This window comes from Petromyzon marinus, chromosome 32, assembly GCF_048934315.1.
Source record: "Petromyzon marinus isolate PM22_M1 ecotype Great Lakes invasive population chromosome 32, UKy_Petmar_22M1.pri1.0, whole genome shotgun sequence".
In the NCBI taxonomy this organism is placed as follows: domain Eukaryota; kingdom Metazoa; phylum Chordata; class Hyperoartia; order Petromyzontiformes; family Petromyzontidae; genus Petromyzon; species Petromyzon marinus.
The window spans coordinates 7,365,153-7,379,225 of record NC_133698.1 but is presented as its reverse complement, the minus strand read 5'-3'; the positions used below and the strand labels follow the sequence as shown (position 1 = coordinate 7,379,225).

The window sequence follows — 14,073 nt, the reverse complement described above, 5'->3', positions numbered from 1 at the left end:
TGTTCCACTCCGCTCTCTCCATGTTGCCCCTTGACCCCCCCCCCCCCACCTGTTGAACTCATCATGGCAACCAAAACATGAACTCAAATCTGTCCCCTGGATATCTGGAGAGGCCACCATTGGGCTATCTTCATCCTAAAGGTCTTGTTAAAAAAATCCATCTACCATATCATTTAGACCCTCTCCTTCCCATGGCCTCAGCAGCGCCTTCTCATTCCGACTCACAATTCAACCTGCTAAAACACCGGTAAAGTCTTTACGCGCTGCCGCACCAAGTTAATGCCCCTTGTCCCTCACCTGCAGCTTGGTTGCCCCCCTCCCTTCACTTCCACTCTTATTTCCCTAAAATAAAAAAGAGCTTCCTTGCAATTTGTACCTAACTTTTACTCTTGACACCTTTTGCTCTCAGAGGAGCAGTTTTGTTTTTGATTCACTCGTTTCCTTGAAGACCATTAAAACACCTCGTTAACAATTGTGCAACTCTCACTTAAGGACCGCGTACTGGTTTTCTGCAACATTTTATTGCTGCTGCTGTGCTCACGCACCACGGATCCCCCGTTGTAAAAATAACTGGGTAACTGGATAAACGGGGCCATCCATGTCACAAATCAAACTTAATTTTAAATTCAGAACGGCCAAAGGCTCAAAAAAGGGGGCACAGAGAGTAGCATGCAGGGGGGGAAGTTCCAAAGAGTCACTTGGCTACCGACATAACATCTTATGGACGACTCATTTCACGAAAGCACAACCTAACAGCGTACACTGCACCATAACAGCCGTGTTCTCATAACACAGTTTTGCCCCTTTACCTCAATACCAGCTCTCTCTAAATACTGACTTCACAGCTTGATCCATGCAACTTGTAATGTGTGATGTGACCAGGGCTGGATTAATGCAGGTTTTTGAGGCCGCAGCCTTATTTTTCGGGCCCTTCAAAAAAATATTAACCGTTTTATAATGGTGGAAATCAATATCGGAGCACTTTGAAAAATCATACAGGCATATTCTATTCTTTTGTCAATAGATATTGTTGTATAGTTCAGGCACTTTCAATGTCCTCAACTACGAAGACCCACATCGGTAACGAATGGCATGATTCTAATGTGCACCCGTGTTTCAGTCGGATGTACGTGATGGGGCTTCAGTCGATGGACAACGTCCTGAACCTGATAGAAGACATCAAGACCACAAATTGCCTCTGAAAATTGACAAGAGGCTGCCTTACAAGTCATCCAGGCTTAAAAGGCCCAACTATGGGAAGCTTGAATATTATTGCAGTTTAAATTGTGTTTTCTTTTCCATGCAATCGTTCGCTTATATAAAATTAAAAATCTATATTGAAAACTAATTTGAAACTACTTTTGGTTTTTTTGTCCTTGCTATTGGTTTCTATCCTTCAATGCACACTAAACTTTAAATCGTGATATAGATCCACTTTAGACGGAAACCATACGGCACCAAATGGGTCTTTATTCGTGGATTACTCCAGATACAAAATTAACGACACAAGCGACGTTCTCTTAATGGCAAATAAAAAGAGGAAAACAGTCAGGTTTTTTTGGTCTTTTGTGATTTTATAATGAAATCCTACAACGCAGTGCAACTTACACAGACGCTACATGTTAGACTGTTTAACACGCAACAGACACGACCTGCTGGGGTATGACTCAACACTTTAAATTAACAAGACTGCAGGTTTGAAGTCAAGGTTAAACTGTTTCATTCGCGATGAATACAAATTAACTTGCGTTACACAACACTGCAGGTCGGCCACTGCAACTGGCCGCTGGGAGCCAAAGGGACCCAAATTAAGTCAGCCAAACTTTCTTTGGTGCAACCTTGAGTTAAACCTGCAACCTTTAAGATCGGCCTCAGAAATTGTGTGCACGCATGCGTGGTGTGAAGATGGTATCGGTAAAAACGGATGCTCACGTGGGGAGCGGCATGTATAATGCTCGTATTTGTACAGAAATTGCCTTGCGGGCTGTCGTGCTTGCGAGTGAGTGTGCACGTGCAGACAGAAGCCCTTTGCAGCCCTGGTAGTTTACGTAAAATCTGCTCTCTCGTAAACGAACAAGGGAGCGAGTTGGGGGGAGGGGGCGGAATGAGTGAGGGAGGTGAGTGAGGAAGGCTGCGAGAGAGGGAGGAAGCATGGGAGGTGAGGGAGGGAGCGAATGAGGGAGTGAGCAAGGAGGCATGGAAAGGAGGCGAGGGATAAAAGAAGTGAGGGGTGAGGTGAAGAAGGGAGCCAGCAAGCGAGAGAGGGAGCTAAAGAAGGGGAGGGGAGCAAGGAAGCCACTGCTTCAGAAGCGGCCGGCGCGCTCCTTGGAACGACGTCTCTCACGGCTGCGGTCAGGGCGCCGTTCCTTGGAGCGAGATCGACGACGTTCCCGCGAGCGTGACCGGGAACGGCGTCTGTACACACGCGCGCACGCACACCAATGCTTATCTGCCGCCTGTCCACTACAAACACATTCTTTTTTGCTAGTTTTTGCATCAAAGTTACCCAACCAGGTATGTGGTAGGTTCCGCACATTGTGGTGGTTTGAGTTGCGAAGGTACAAACTTAATGGCCGCATTCAGATTATCTCAAAGCATTGGTCATTAACTGGATTTAACTGCACCAGCTGTTAGCACCTGCCTATTGGAACAAAATAGTTTCAAATGCATTCTCAGTTCACAGATATTTTTTAGGATATACGGACCACACAATGCAGAAATGAAAATTTATTCTCCAGTCATATTGCCCAACTCTGCAACTTATGTTTCGGCTACGATAGCGTCTTCATATTCTTAGTTTTTTCGGTAAAGTCACGTTGAAGAGAAACAACAAAATATATATAAAACAATTATATATATTTTGTTATTTTGTTGTTTCTCTTCAACGTGACTTTACCGAAAAAAACTAAGAATATGAATTACTGCAGTCACGAAAGCTTTAAATCAAAATTTTAGCGTCTTCATAGTTAAACTTTGCAAGTCCCCAAATTGTTGCATTTGGCACCAAGGCCAAAATTACCCAGAATGAGTCAGATTTTGGGAGCTTGAGCCTACAGTCCTTGGATGGGTGACCATGCATTAAACAATGCACACGAGGTTGTTATAAGCCGCCAAGCTAGGTAATGGGCAGCAGAGAGAAGTGATGCAGTGTGTATGCTCCCACATCCATGACCCAACATCTTCACAAATCCGCAGTGACCAGCGTGAAAAACAGTCAAATAAGCGTCACAACCTGCACGGTGTTGGCAGGCCCTCATCTGAACGACTGCACAAGTATTTGTAGAATTTAGCATCGGGAAATCACTCTGTTCTTTCAAATACACAAACGTTCATTGGAACAAAATATGTGCTTGTGGACCGCGTTGGTAATTACCGCTTGCGCTTGCCACGTCCATACAGTTCCCGACGCAGCTCGCGAGAGATGGGCTTGAGGTGCATGAAGTTGCAGAAGCCTCCACGTGTGCACTCCCTACAGATACCAAAAACAAGCAGGGGGAGGGGGGGGGGGAGCAAAAGTCCATTAGATAACACAGTCAAGGACATTTCAGAGCCCACAGCAAAGATTGTGGCTCAGTCACACATGGTTACATATGAGAATAAGTCAAACGTAAGTAACGCAAAAACTAAAAACTGGTAAAAGATACGCAATATAAGTACGACGACTAAAAGGCTTTCACAGCGAGTTCCAATATCGACGAGTCTTCAGGTGCGACTCACCCCATCTCGTACTGGCGGCAGCAGGCCTCCCGGAAGTCAGTGACAGGAGAGAGCTCAGCCTGGATGGGCTGCCCGTTGAACCAACGGTTGTTGAGGTCGTTGACGGCCTTTTCTGCATCCTCCTCAGAGTGGAACTACGAATGGCCACACACAAGCACAGACAGACACACATAAATTGGTAACTTTACCCATAACTGCACTTTTGTCAAGTAACCATAATTCTGTGAGATATTATTTAAAATGTATTGTAATAACCTATTCATTCTAACATGTTAAATAAGTTTACGGTATTTCTAAAGGCAATGGTACTGCTGAATGAGGGCCTCCCCACACCATGCAGACATGGTGGTTATCTGTCGCCAAACGTCATAACCCCACCGGTCGGTGGAGTTTAGACAAGACAGGAAAGATAGACGTGGCAGCCAAGAAGTAAAGTATAACAATTGTTTTAGTTGCACTGGCCTTTGCTTCCTACCACAAAGCTCCACAACCCGTAACAATTTGCCATGCACAGCGATGACCCATCCAAGTACTAACAACGATGCTTCCCTTCCGAGATCGGGCACATTCCCGAGTGATTTTGAAAACATTACGCAAATCATTAGTGCGTCTGTTCTGTGCCCTATATTAACCTTGGTGTGTCATGTTTGTGGCGTATCTGTTTTCCTCCCTTTGTTTGACCATATGTCTGTGTGTCTGTCTGGCTCCAACTGTGTGTGCCCTCTAATATTTGTTGCACAGGATCACATGCGCTGGCCTCTCTGCTGCCCAGTGTAAGCCTCGTAGCCCTATGGCAACCTGTTGGTGCACGGTGGTCGCCCAGCCCATCCAAGCATTACCCAGGATCAACTCTAGTTAGCTTAGCAGACGTGACAAGAAGGGATGTAGTCTGCACAATTTGGCCACAGGCAACAACAATACCTTTGTGTTATTACAGCATTCAATAAAGTAAGCATCAGCCTAAGACACTCCTCAGAGCAATGGCAACGGCCAGCCGGTGTGGGTGGCAGCGTGTCGTGCAGTGGTATGCCGAGCGACGCGTCTACGTGGCACTGCGCAGGCGATGAGCTTACCTTGATGTAGACGTTTCCGACCAGGTGATCTCCCAGGTTGTCGCAGACGTTCATCTCCTCAATCTCTCCGTACTTCTCCTCCAGCTCCACAAACACCTCCTGTTGGTGGTGGGAAGCATTAGCAGCAATGACGTTGAGCCACTCCGACCGCAACACGCATGCCGGCCACTGAACTCGCCAACACACCCATTCGCGCAATGCCCAATTGTATGCATTTCCCGAGTACATATATGAAATTGGACAGCAAGGCAGCGTGCATCCACAAGAGATGGCCTATATGCATGCCCTGGCTACGGTCTGTGCAGGTGCAATTGGAACAAATCGCCAAACCCAGTAAAATATCAAAGGCATTAACAAAGCATTGTTACATTATCCTCATGCACACAATGACTTGAGCTGTATTGCTTTGTTTCCGCAGGCTTACATTTTCTTTCAGACAATTAATCCAATGATTCATATTTTTGTATCTACTGTATATGTAAGGTCAATAGCATACGTAATAATAAAACAAATGTGTTGTGGAGGGCTTTTGTTTCAAAAGAATAACTGATAAAATATGATACCGTACTACACAAAATAACATGAAATGAATACAATGTAATATAAGTATAACGACTATTAAAACAATCTCTAGTAATGCGCTTGAGGCATTTACCTTCCAATTTGTTCTGGGAGGAACTGCAATCACAGGACAGCTGCGTACACAATGCCAGTATTTTCAACAAACTGTTGAAAATTACTACAAACCCATACAACAATGACAGCTAATGCACCTTTGGCTCAGGTAAATGCTGGAATACACATGGTAAATGTCACTTATGGATATGGTTTATCGCAAGGCCTCCATAGCTATATACTTACTTTAAAAATTGCCAATGTGATCATTACCAGTGTGTCTATACTTCAATGTTAATGTACCTTTTTATTGAGGGGCTGTGTGTTTATCTTGGTGTGGTCTGGGACTGTTTTGTTTTTGCTGCCTTGCCCAATCTTGATAAATCGGACTTATATAATTAATCAACGCTTTTTGGTTCTTTCGGTAAAGTCACGTAGGTAGAATAAATAATAGATCACGTTTCGATCGCAACACAAGCGACCGTCACCTGAAGACGGTCGCTTGTGTTGCGATCGAAACGTCGTGATCTATTATTTTTTTCTACCTACGTGACTTTACCGAAAGAACCAAAGAGTATGGATTCCTGCAGTCACGAAAGCTTCAAATAAAATGAATCAACGCATTATTTATTTATGATTAATTGCTTATATTTTCCATTCCATATCGTTTTTTTGTATTGTTTGCTGTTGTAACTTGCTGACCTGCTCATACTGGACATCTGTGAAAAAGGGCTTCATAGCTCATCGGATTCCTACAGTCTAAATAAAAATTATTAAGTTGTACAACATTAAGTGGCGCTGACGTCACCATGGCACTTGTGTCAGGTTATGCGCACGTTAAGGCCACGTGAAGTGTCAAACGTGCGCGCACACACACATGCGCAGTTTAATGTAAACTCACTAACCTCGAAGAAGTCGTCATAATGCTGCTGCATCTCGACATCGCTGATCATACCTGCAGCAGATGTCACATGCTCGTGTCAAACGCGTGTCAAAGGGATGTAACCCGCTCAAGGGGGTGGCGACATGGCCCAGCTGTAGTGTGTTGTTGAGGTTCATGGTTTTAATCCAACAGCCATCCCGGTAATTACTGGGGGAAGTACTAACCGCAAAAATATACGCGCAGTCTGCTTAACGGTGAACGTTAAACACGCCGTGATGTCATCACGAAAGCTGAAAAATTTACGTCGGTGTCATGGTAAAAAAAAAATAATCATTTTACCCCCCGAATAACTAAATTCGTTAACGCATAGCGATTATCGCCACTGCGAAAGTTTGGCAGGACCAACCTGAAAAAGAGTCACGAGACTCACGGAGGCTTTCCTGGTTAAACAAGCATAACAACAATAATAATAACAATCACATATCTGCAAAACTGGAAAAAATACATATTCTTTCCACTTGTTTTCTTCCAAAAGTAATTGCGATTCTGCTCCGATGATGGGAGTCCATGTGCTCGTATAGACGCAATGACCATGTCTGCCTCAGGGTGGTAGTGTTAAGCAGCTCAAAACACAACACTTCAATGTCCACGAACCAACCTCTATTTGCCAATTTTACAAGAGAACTGGAAAAGTTGTGTCCAGAAGAGGGCGTACATTTCCTTTGTATTTATTTTACTATCCAATATCAGTTAATCATGTTATTTAATTATTCCAATACCATTAATCCATTTCTCACATGTGGGAAATAAAAATATGAAAGGATGTGGGTGAAGTCCTTTGTCAAGCAACTGCTAGGTGAAAGGCCTCGAGGGTTCTCAGGGTTATTGTGCCATACATGACCATGATGTTCAGTGAAGGATGGTAAAGGTGGGGTTGCGCATAGATGTTTGGGCATAGACCTACAGTGCAAAATTTTTTTTTCTGCAACTGCCCTCTGGTGCCCATCACACGGAGCCAGCACACAAACTACAATATGCTTGCCAATCTGAAATACCCTGCAACATTATTTACATCACAGCAGATGGCACACTTTGGTAATTCCCTGCACTGGTTATCATGTGTAGATGTGTTGAAACAAGGGCATCTCGAAATGTGGGCCCCGATGCTGAATGTGTACAGGGCCCGGTGACGCAGTACTTACAGGTTGTCCCGTTGGCCGTCTGGGCCACATTCTGTGGGTTCTGGTACAGGTTCAGCAGGCATATGGTCTGTTGCACAGGGTCACCTCATGACAATTAGTACAACACGTAGTCATCATACACTGCACAATTAACATCATTGCATACAAAATCGTGAGAGACGAGGGGTGTTTTGTCAAAAAAAGATATAAAGTAACATTTAACTGTAGGCCAGTCAGCCTACTGGCATTCTGTATCAATGGTTTCAACAGATTTTTTTAAGCAGGTAAAACACAGGGTGGGTTTGGTATATATACATATCATGCATGTAGAACTTCTTTCGCATCGTATGTAGTCAACCATGCTAATCGTAAGTACTAATCTTCAATATAGTGTGTGGCGTTACGTGAATGGTTGCCTGGTGTTTTATATTAGTCATGTAATAATCCACCGGCCACACAATTCAATCATCTGTCACAGTTTGAGATCTAGTTTCAGATTTATAAATCATATTGCTCTTTTGTAATTTCATTTATATTTTAAATTATCGGTGTAGAGTGTTTTGTTCCATTAACCTCAATGTAACATTAGCATATAAACTGAAGATTCTCTTATCCACTCCATGACCCGTTCTTCCCATTATCTGCCATAATAAATTGTTCCAGACTTTTATAAAATTTGGCTTTGATCTGATCCTGGAATTTCCCAAAGGTCATTCAACCTGTGCTCCAACGAGCAAGACCAGGAAGTGGCAACCAATGCATCCCATTATAAACATTCGTTGGCAATTATTCGCGTGGATAAAAGTACTAAACTACATGGCTAACCACCAATAAGTGACCACCTATAGTTGTCCTTCTTATAAGCACAGATAAGATGGGTTTCTCTGTAATAAGCAAGATCTTCACAAATAAATAAATTCATACAGCCACAATTTGATGCACGTAACAAGAGTGTCGGAATCGATGTTAATAAAGTAATAAAATTAAGATTATGCACACTGGCAACACTTTACACACTTAATCAAGCGCAGTAAAAAAGCACGACCAAATGGCTTGAGTCGCTTGCGCCAGTCCAACCTGGCTGAAGGTCGGTTTGTTGTGCAGGCGTGAGCAGCGGTCACCATGCCGACAGGCACCGATCTTGAAGTAGAAGGAGCAGTTGACCCTGAGAAGAGACGTCACAGCTGAGAAAAGTGGACTAATATATACAGGGGCAAAGCAGTTTTCAGAAATGGGCGGTCGCAAGCCATCAAGGGTTTCACAGTGGAATAGCAATCCGTGCGTTAGTGTACACAGTGCTGGCCATAGAGTGCAAATACACGTCTTAACCCTTACTAATTTCGAGACAACTGCAAGTTGCAGGGTGGGTCCTGTTCACCGTTGAATCTCAACAACGCGCAAGCAGTTCAGCGTTAATTTTATTTAGAGAGGCATAGCGCCATGCTCACCGCAGAGAACTGTAGCCACCGACCCATACTCTATGAAAGATGGCGCCAAACTGTGCACAGACCTTCCCGCATGGCCTTGTGGGAGTCTCGGTACCAATAAAGTGATTTTATTTCAGTTTCTCCTGGTTCCGTTCCGATGACGTCCACGTACGTCATCTGAACGGAATCGGAAGGAAAACTGATGTACACACGTACGTCATCAGAACAGGAAATAATTAAGTCTCACTGCATCGTTTGTGATATGAAGGAAAGGCCAGTGTTATTGAGGAAGGTGTTAAGAGTTGTTGTCTTAATTGTGATTAAGCACCAGTGCCAATGCAGTATCGCCAATTTGTTTAATTCAAATTAACACCACTAGTTCAAACAGAACAAAGTGAACCGATAGCGTTCAAATAAGGTGAACATTTGCACTTGAAATGGCAAGCAAAGTGTGACACGAGAACAAAGACCACGACATGGGCAGTGGGGTGGCCTACAACAAAAAGCGAAGTGTAATGGCTTGGCCGTGAAATCGCGCGCACACACTCGGCGGCACGTACAACACTGTGCTTGACACAAAGCAAAGTGGCACGCGACAAAGAAACACGAGAAACCCCTCTTCAGGTTACCAACACGGCAATCTGAGACGGCCCGGTCGGTTATGCCCCGCATCACATCCTGCCGCCATGTGTCACCTTTAGCATTGGACTACAATTACAGGCGACTTAACACGGATTATTGTCTGGAGAACCCTAAAATGAACCCATCTGGCTCGTTTGTCTTCAAACTGTATTAAAGTGTCCAGCTGGAAGGCACTGCGAGTAGCTGGATGTGACAAATCTTAACTTAAAGCTTTCGTGACTGCAGAAATTCATATTCTTTGGGTCTTTCGGTAAAGTCACGTAGATAGGTTCAAATAAAATAACAAAAAACTACGTTTCAATCGCAACACAAGCGGTCGTCTCCAGTTGCGTTTGAAACGTCGTAGTTTTTGTTATTTTCTTTGAACCTATCTACGTGACTTTACCGAAGGACCCAAAGAACAGGATGTGACAATTTGGAGGTATTGAGTTCAAATCCCAGTTGGTGGTTGATTCAACCCATAATACAATCAATTAGAATAACACAACACTGTGGGGAAGCCAACATTATTTACAGATATGTCTTTCAAGGTATTTTTATTTCAACGTAGTTGTGCTGCCTAAGACCAAATCACACAGAATTCTCCCAATCTCGAAAGTGAGTAGTGTTGCGCCCGGATTGTTTTTAGATGGGTCACCATCTTGACTACTATTAGGACTCGGGGGGCTACGTGAACAGCAGATCAAAGTACAAAAAAATCCATTGTGCAGTAACGTACTATATATTTCAATGCTCCCTGCCTTCAACCCGTACTGCGAGTGAAGTATGCCAATATAACCTCCACAATCTGCACGACGTATACAATTAATATTCGGTCAGGTGGGGCGGTGTTGGTCGGCACTTGGCTCACAATCAGAATTTTTAAGGTCAAATCGTATTCGATAGCAGACTTGCATCAACCTTTTGCGGTCAATGAAATCAAATGCCACTTTGTGATATCAACACTGGTTATCATTTCGAAGACTTTTCCGCCATTGAAATGTGTATTCAGTATTATACGAATAATCCGAGACTAAACAGATCAGCAACGCCCCACAATTTTGATGAAAAACTTTGACTGGATTAATATTTTGTTTAAAACATTAATAACGGTGCTGGTTTGGGCGATTTTTTTGATTTGTACATTTACAACCCTTCTGACAACCTCACTGTTGCATGAAGGCCTCCCCACGCCGCGTCGGACATGCGGGTTATATTTGACAAGACTTCGCCACTTTGGCCACTGGGGGTTTGCGAACGCCAGACGAATGGTACAGTACGATATAGTTCACTGCCCTCTACTGCCCATTACGTAGACCTGTAGCTACATGATATCTTTGCGCAACTGTGCGTAGGCTTATTCATATTCTTTCTAGGCTCAACCGTGCGTAGCCTTTGACATCTGACAACCAGCACAATCCGGTGTTATTACATTCGGTGAAATTGTTTGCTCACGCCACTGCTGCAAGCGCAGCCTCCACTAAAGGGAGCTCACTTCTGTGGTATTTGTACTTAACCATTTGCGCTTTGGGTGGCAGATGTTTGTGCCTAGAAAGGCGCCACGTGTTTAAGCGAAAACACAATTGACTTTACTTCCACGCCGGCCTGAGGCGTCTCGCTCGAGGCGAGAGTAAACCCCGCACTTTGCCAAACCATACGTGACCTCCACGAAAAATATTCCGCACACAATTATAGGGCTGCGTGGCGTGAGGTAGGGATATTTCAAGGAAACAAAGTCCATCGTTTTTAGCTTCCCCGTCGGGAGACGAAATGGAATGGGCGACCGACAAGATCGCAAATCCAGTGCGTTGGCCACGACACCGCGGTTGTAGCCAGCGTCCGTTCTACTGCGTCCGCCACATGTGTGTGTGGAGTAACATCGCCCATTGTAAAGACGGCTCCGCGCTCAAAACGCCTCCGCATCGCACACGCACACCACCGTTGACTTCGGACAATCCGGGGATTTACTGCAGCACAGCCACAATTCGTAACAACAATAATCGCATTCACAACAATTTAATTCACTGAAAGCCGCCTGGGCCTGCGCTAGGTTAGCCATGGTGGGGGGTGGCGGGGGAGCGCCACCGCGCTCGAGGCCGTTGCCGCCCCGGGGGCAGCCGCTCACCACCGACAGCGACCGACCGCTTGCCCGCTGCTGCCGCGACTGCCCCGAGTGAGGGAGACGCGGCGAGAGAGCCCCGCGAAGGCGCCACTCACTTGTCTTTCTCCGTGCCGAAGATGGACGCCAGGTACTCCGCCATGTTGGGCGAGAGACCACCGCGCGTACTCCTTCGCTTGACGGGGGGGGGGACGTAGCCACCAAGTCTCGCGATGTTATGCTAATTAGAAACGTGACGTGTTACCGTACACTCGCGAGTCGGCCCCCCCAACCCACCCCCCACCCCCCCCCAACCAACACCCCCCCCCAACCGACCCGTCTCCCCCCTCAGCCATAAACTCTTGATCAGTGTCAATAAAGCTATACCGATAAAGTTATATAAATTTTGTGTCGAAGGCTCGCTGCTGACACAGGGTGAGGTTTCGGGACAGAGCCAGCAGGTGCCATGGGTTGGCTAAACGAGAATACCGGTCGATGCACCACCAGCTGTACCCACCACTACCCCCTCAGTGCACCACCAGCTGTACCCACCACTACCCCCACAATGCACCACCAGCTGTACCCACCACTACCCCCTCGATGCACCACCAGCTGTACCCACCACTACCCCCTCAATGCACCACGAGCTGTACCCACCACTACCCCCTCGATGCACCACCAGCTGTACCCACCACTACCCCCTCAATGCACCACCAGCTGTACCCACCACCTCAATGCACCACCAGCTGTACCCACCACTACCCCCTCAATGCACCACCAGTTGTACCCACCACTACCTCCTTGATGCACCACCAGCTGTACCCACCACTACCCCCTCAGTGCACCACCAGCTGTACCCACCACTACCCCCTCAGTGCACCACCAGCTGTACCCACTACCACCCCCTCAATGCACCACCAGCTGTACCCACCACTACCCCCTCAATGCACCACCAACTGTATCCACCACTACCCCCTCGATGTACCACCAGCTGTACCCACCACTACCCCCTCAATGCACCACCAGCTGTACCCACCACTACCCCCTCGATGCACCACCAGCTGTACCCACCACTACCCCCTCGATGCACAACCAGCTGTACCCACCACTACCCCCTCGATGCACCACCAGCTGTACCCACCACTACCCCCTCGATACACCATCAGCTGGACCCACCACTACCCCCCTCAATGTACCACCAGCTGTACCCACCACTACCCCCTCAATGCACCACCAGCTGTACCCACCACTACCCCCTCGATGCACCACCAGCTGTACCCACCACTACCCCCTCAATGCACCACCAGCTGTACCCACCACTACCCCCTCGATGCACCACCAGCTGTACCCACCACTACCCCCTCGATGCACAACCAGCTGTACCCACCACTACCCCCTCGATGCACCACCAGCTGTACCCACCACTACCCCCTCAATGCACAACCAGCTGTACCCACCACTACCCCCTCAGTGCACCACCAGCTGTACCCACCACTACCCCCTCAATGCACAACCAGCTGTACCCACCACTACCCCCTCAGTGCACCACCAGCTGTACCCACCACTACCCCCTCGATGCACCACCAGCTGTACCCACCACTACCCCCTCGATGCACAACCAGCTGTACCCACCACTACCCCCTCGATGCACCACCAGCTGTACCCACCACTACCCCCTCAATGCACAACCAGCTGTACCCACCACTACCCCCTCAGTGCACCACCAGCTGTACCCACCACTACCCCCTCAATGCACAACCAGCTGTACCCACCACTACCCCCTCAGTGCACCACCAGCTGTACCCACCACTACCCCCTCAATGCACCACCAGTTATACCCACCACTACCCCCTCAATGCACCACCAGCTGTACCCACCACTACCTCAATGCACTACCAGCTGTACCCACCACTACCCCCTCAATGCACCACCAGCTGTACCCACCACTACCCCCTCAATGCACCACCAGCTGTACCCACCACTACCCCCTCAATGCACCACCAGCTGTACCCACCACCACCACCTCAATGCACCACCAGCTGTACCCACCACTACCCCCTCAATGCACCACCAGCTGTACCCACCACTACCCCCTCAATGCACCACCAGCTGTACCCACCACCACCTCAATGCACCACCAGCTGTACCCACCACCTCAATGCACCACCAGCTGTACCCACCACCACCTCAATGCACCACCAGCTGTACCCACCACTACCACCCCCCACCACTAATACCAATACAATCGCCATTCGTCACTAAATGTCACCACAGAGCCTGTGCCAGGCCAGGTGCACTTTGAGGCCACCACGTGAAGTGTCGAGAGCTCGCTGCTGACAGGCGGAGGTCTCGGGACAGACCCAGCAGGTGCCATGTGGTCGACTGACTGAGTTGACAGGGGTTACGATGTTCACACACCAAATAGAATACATTTAGGAGGGAATCATGTCTGCATTAA

At 47.0% G+C, this 14,073-nt stretch overlaps 1 protein-coding gene across 2 annotated transcripts; it reads right to left on the bottom strand.

Moving 5' to 3' along the window:
- Positions 1-1,450: 1,450 nt before the first annotated feature.
- On the bottom strand, positions 1,451-11,893 carry LOC116948122 (splicing factor U2AF 35 kDa subunit-like). Of its 2 annotated transcripts, none has more exons than XM_032964507.1 (8): positions 11,735-11,893; positions 8,547-8,634; positions 7,491-7,557; positions 6,311-6,360; positions 4,791-4,889; positions 3,718-3,851; positions 3,374-3,469; positions 1,451-2,415 (listed from the first exon to the last, which is right to left on the bottom strand). In XM_032964507.1, exons 1-8 carry the CDS (start codon positions 11,776-11,778, stop codon positions 2,304-2,306), a joined length of 690 nt encoding a protein of 229 aa, XP_032820398.1. In that variant the 5' UTR covers positions 11,779-11,893; the 3' UTR covers positions 1,451-2,303. The 2 variants fall into 2 exon arrangements, with proteins under 2 accessions (XP_032820398.1, XP_032820399.1); XM_032964508.2 differs by lacking the exon at positions 1,451-2,415 and adding an exon at positions 2,976-3,265.
- Positions 11,894-14,073: the final 2,180 nt, after the last annotated feature.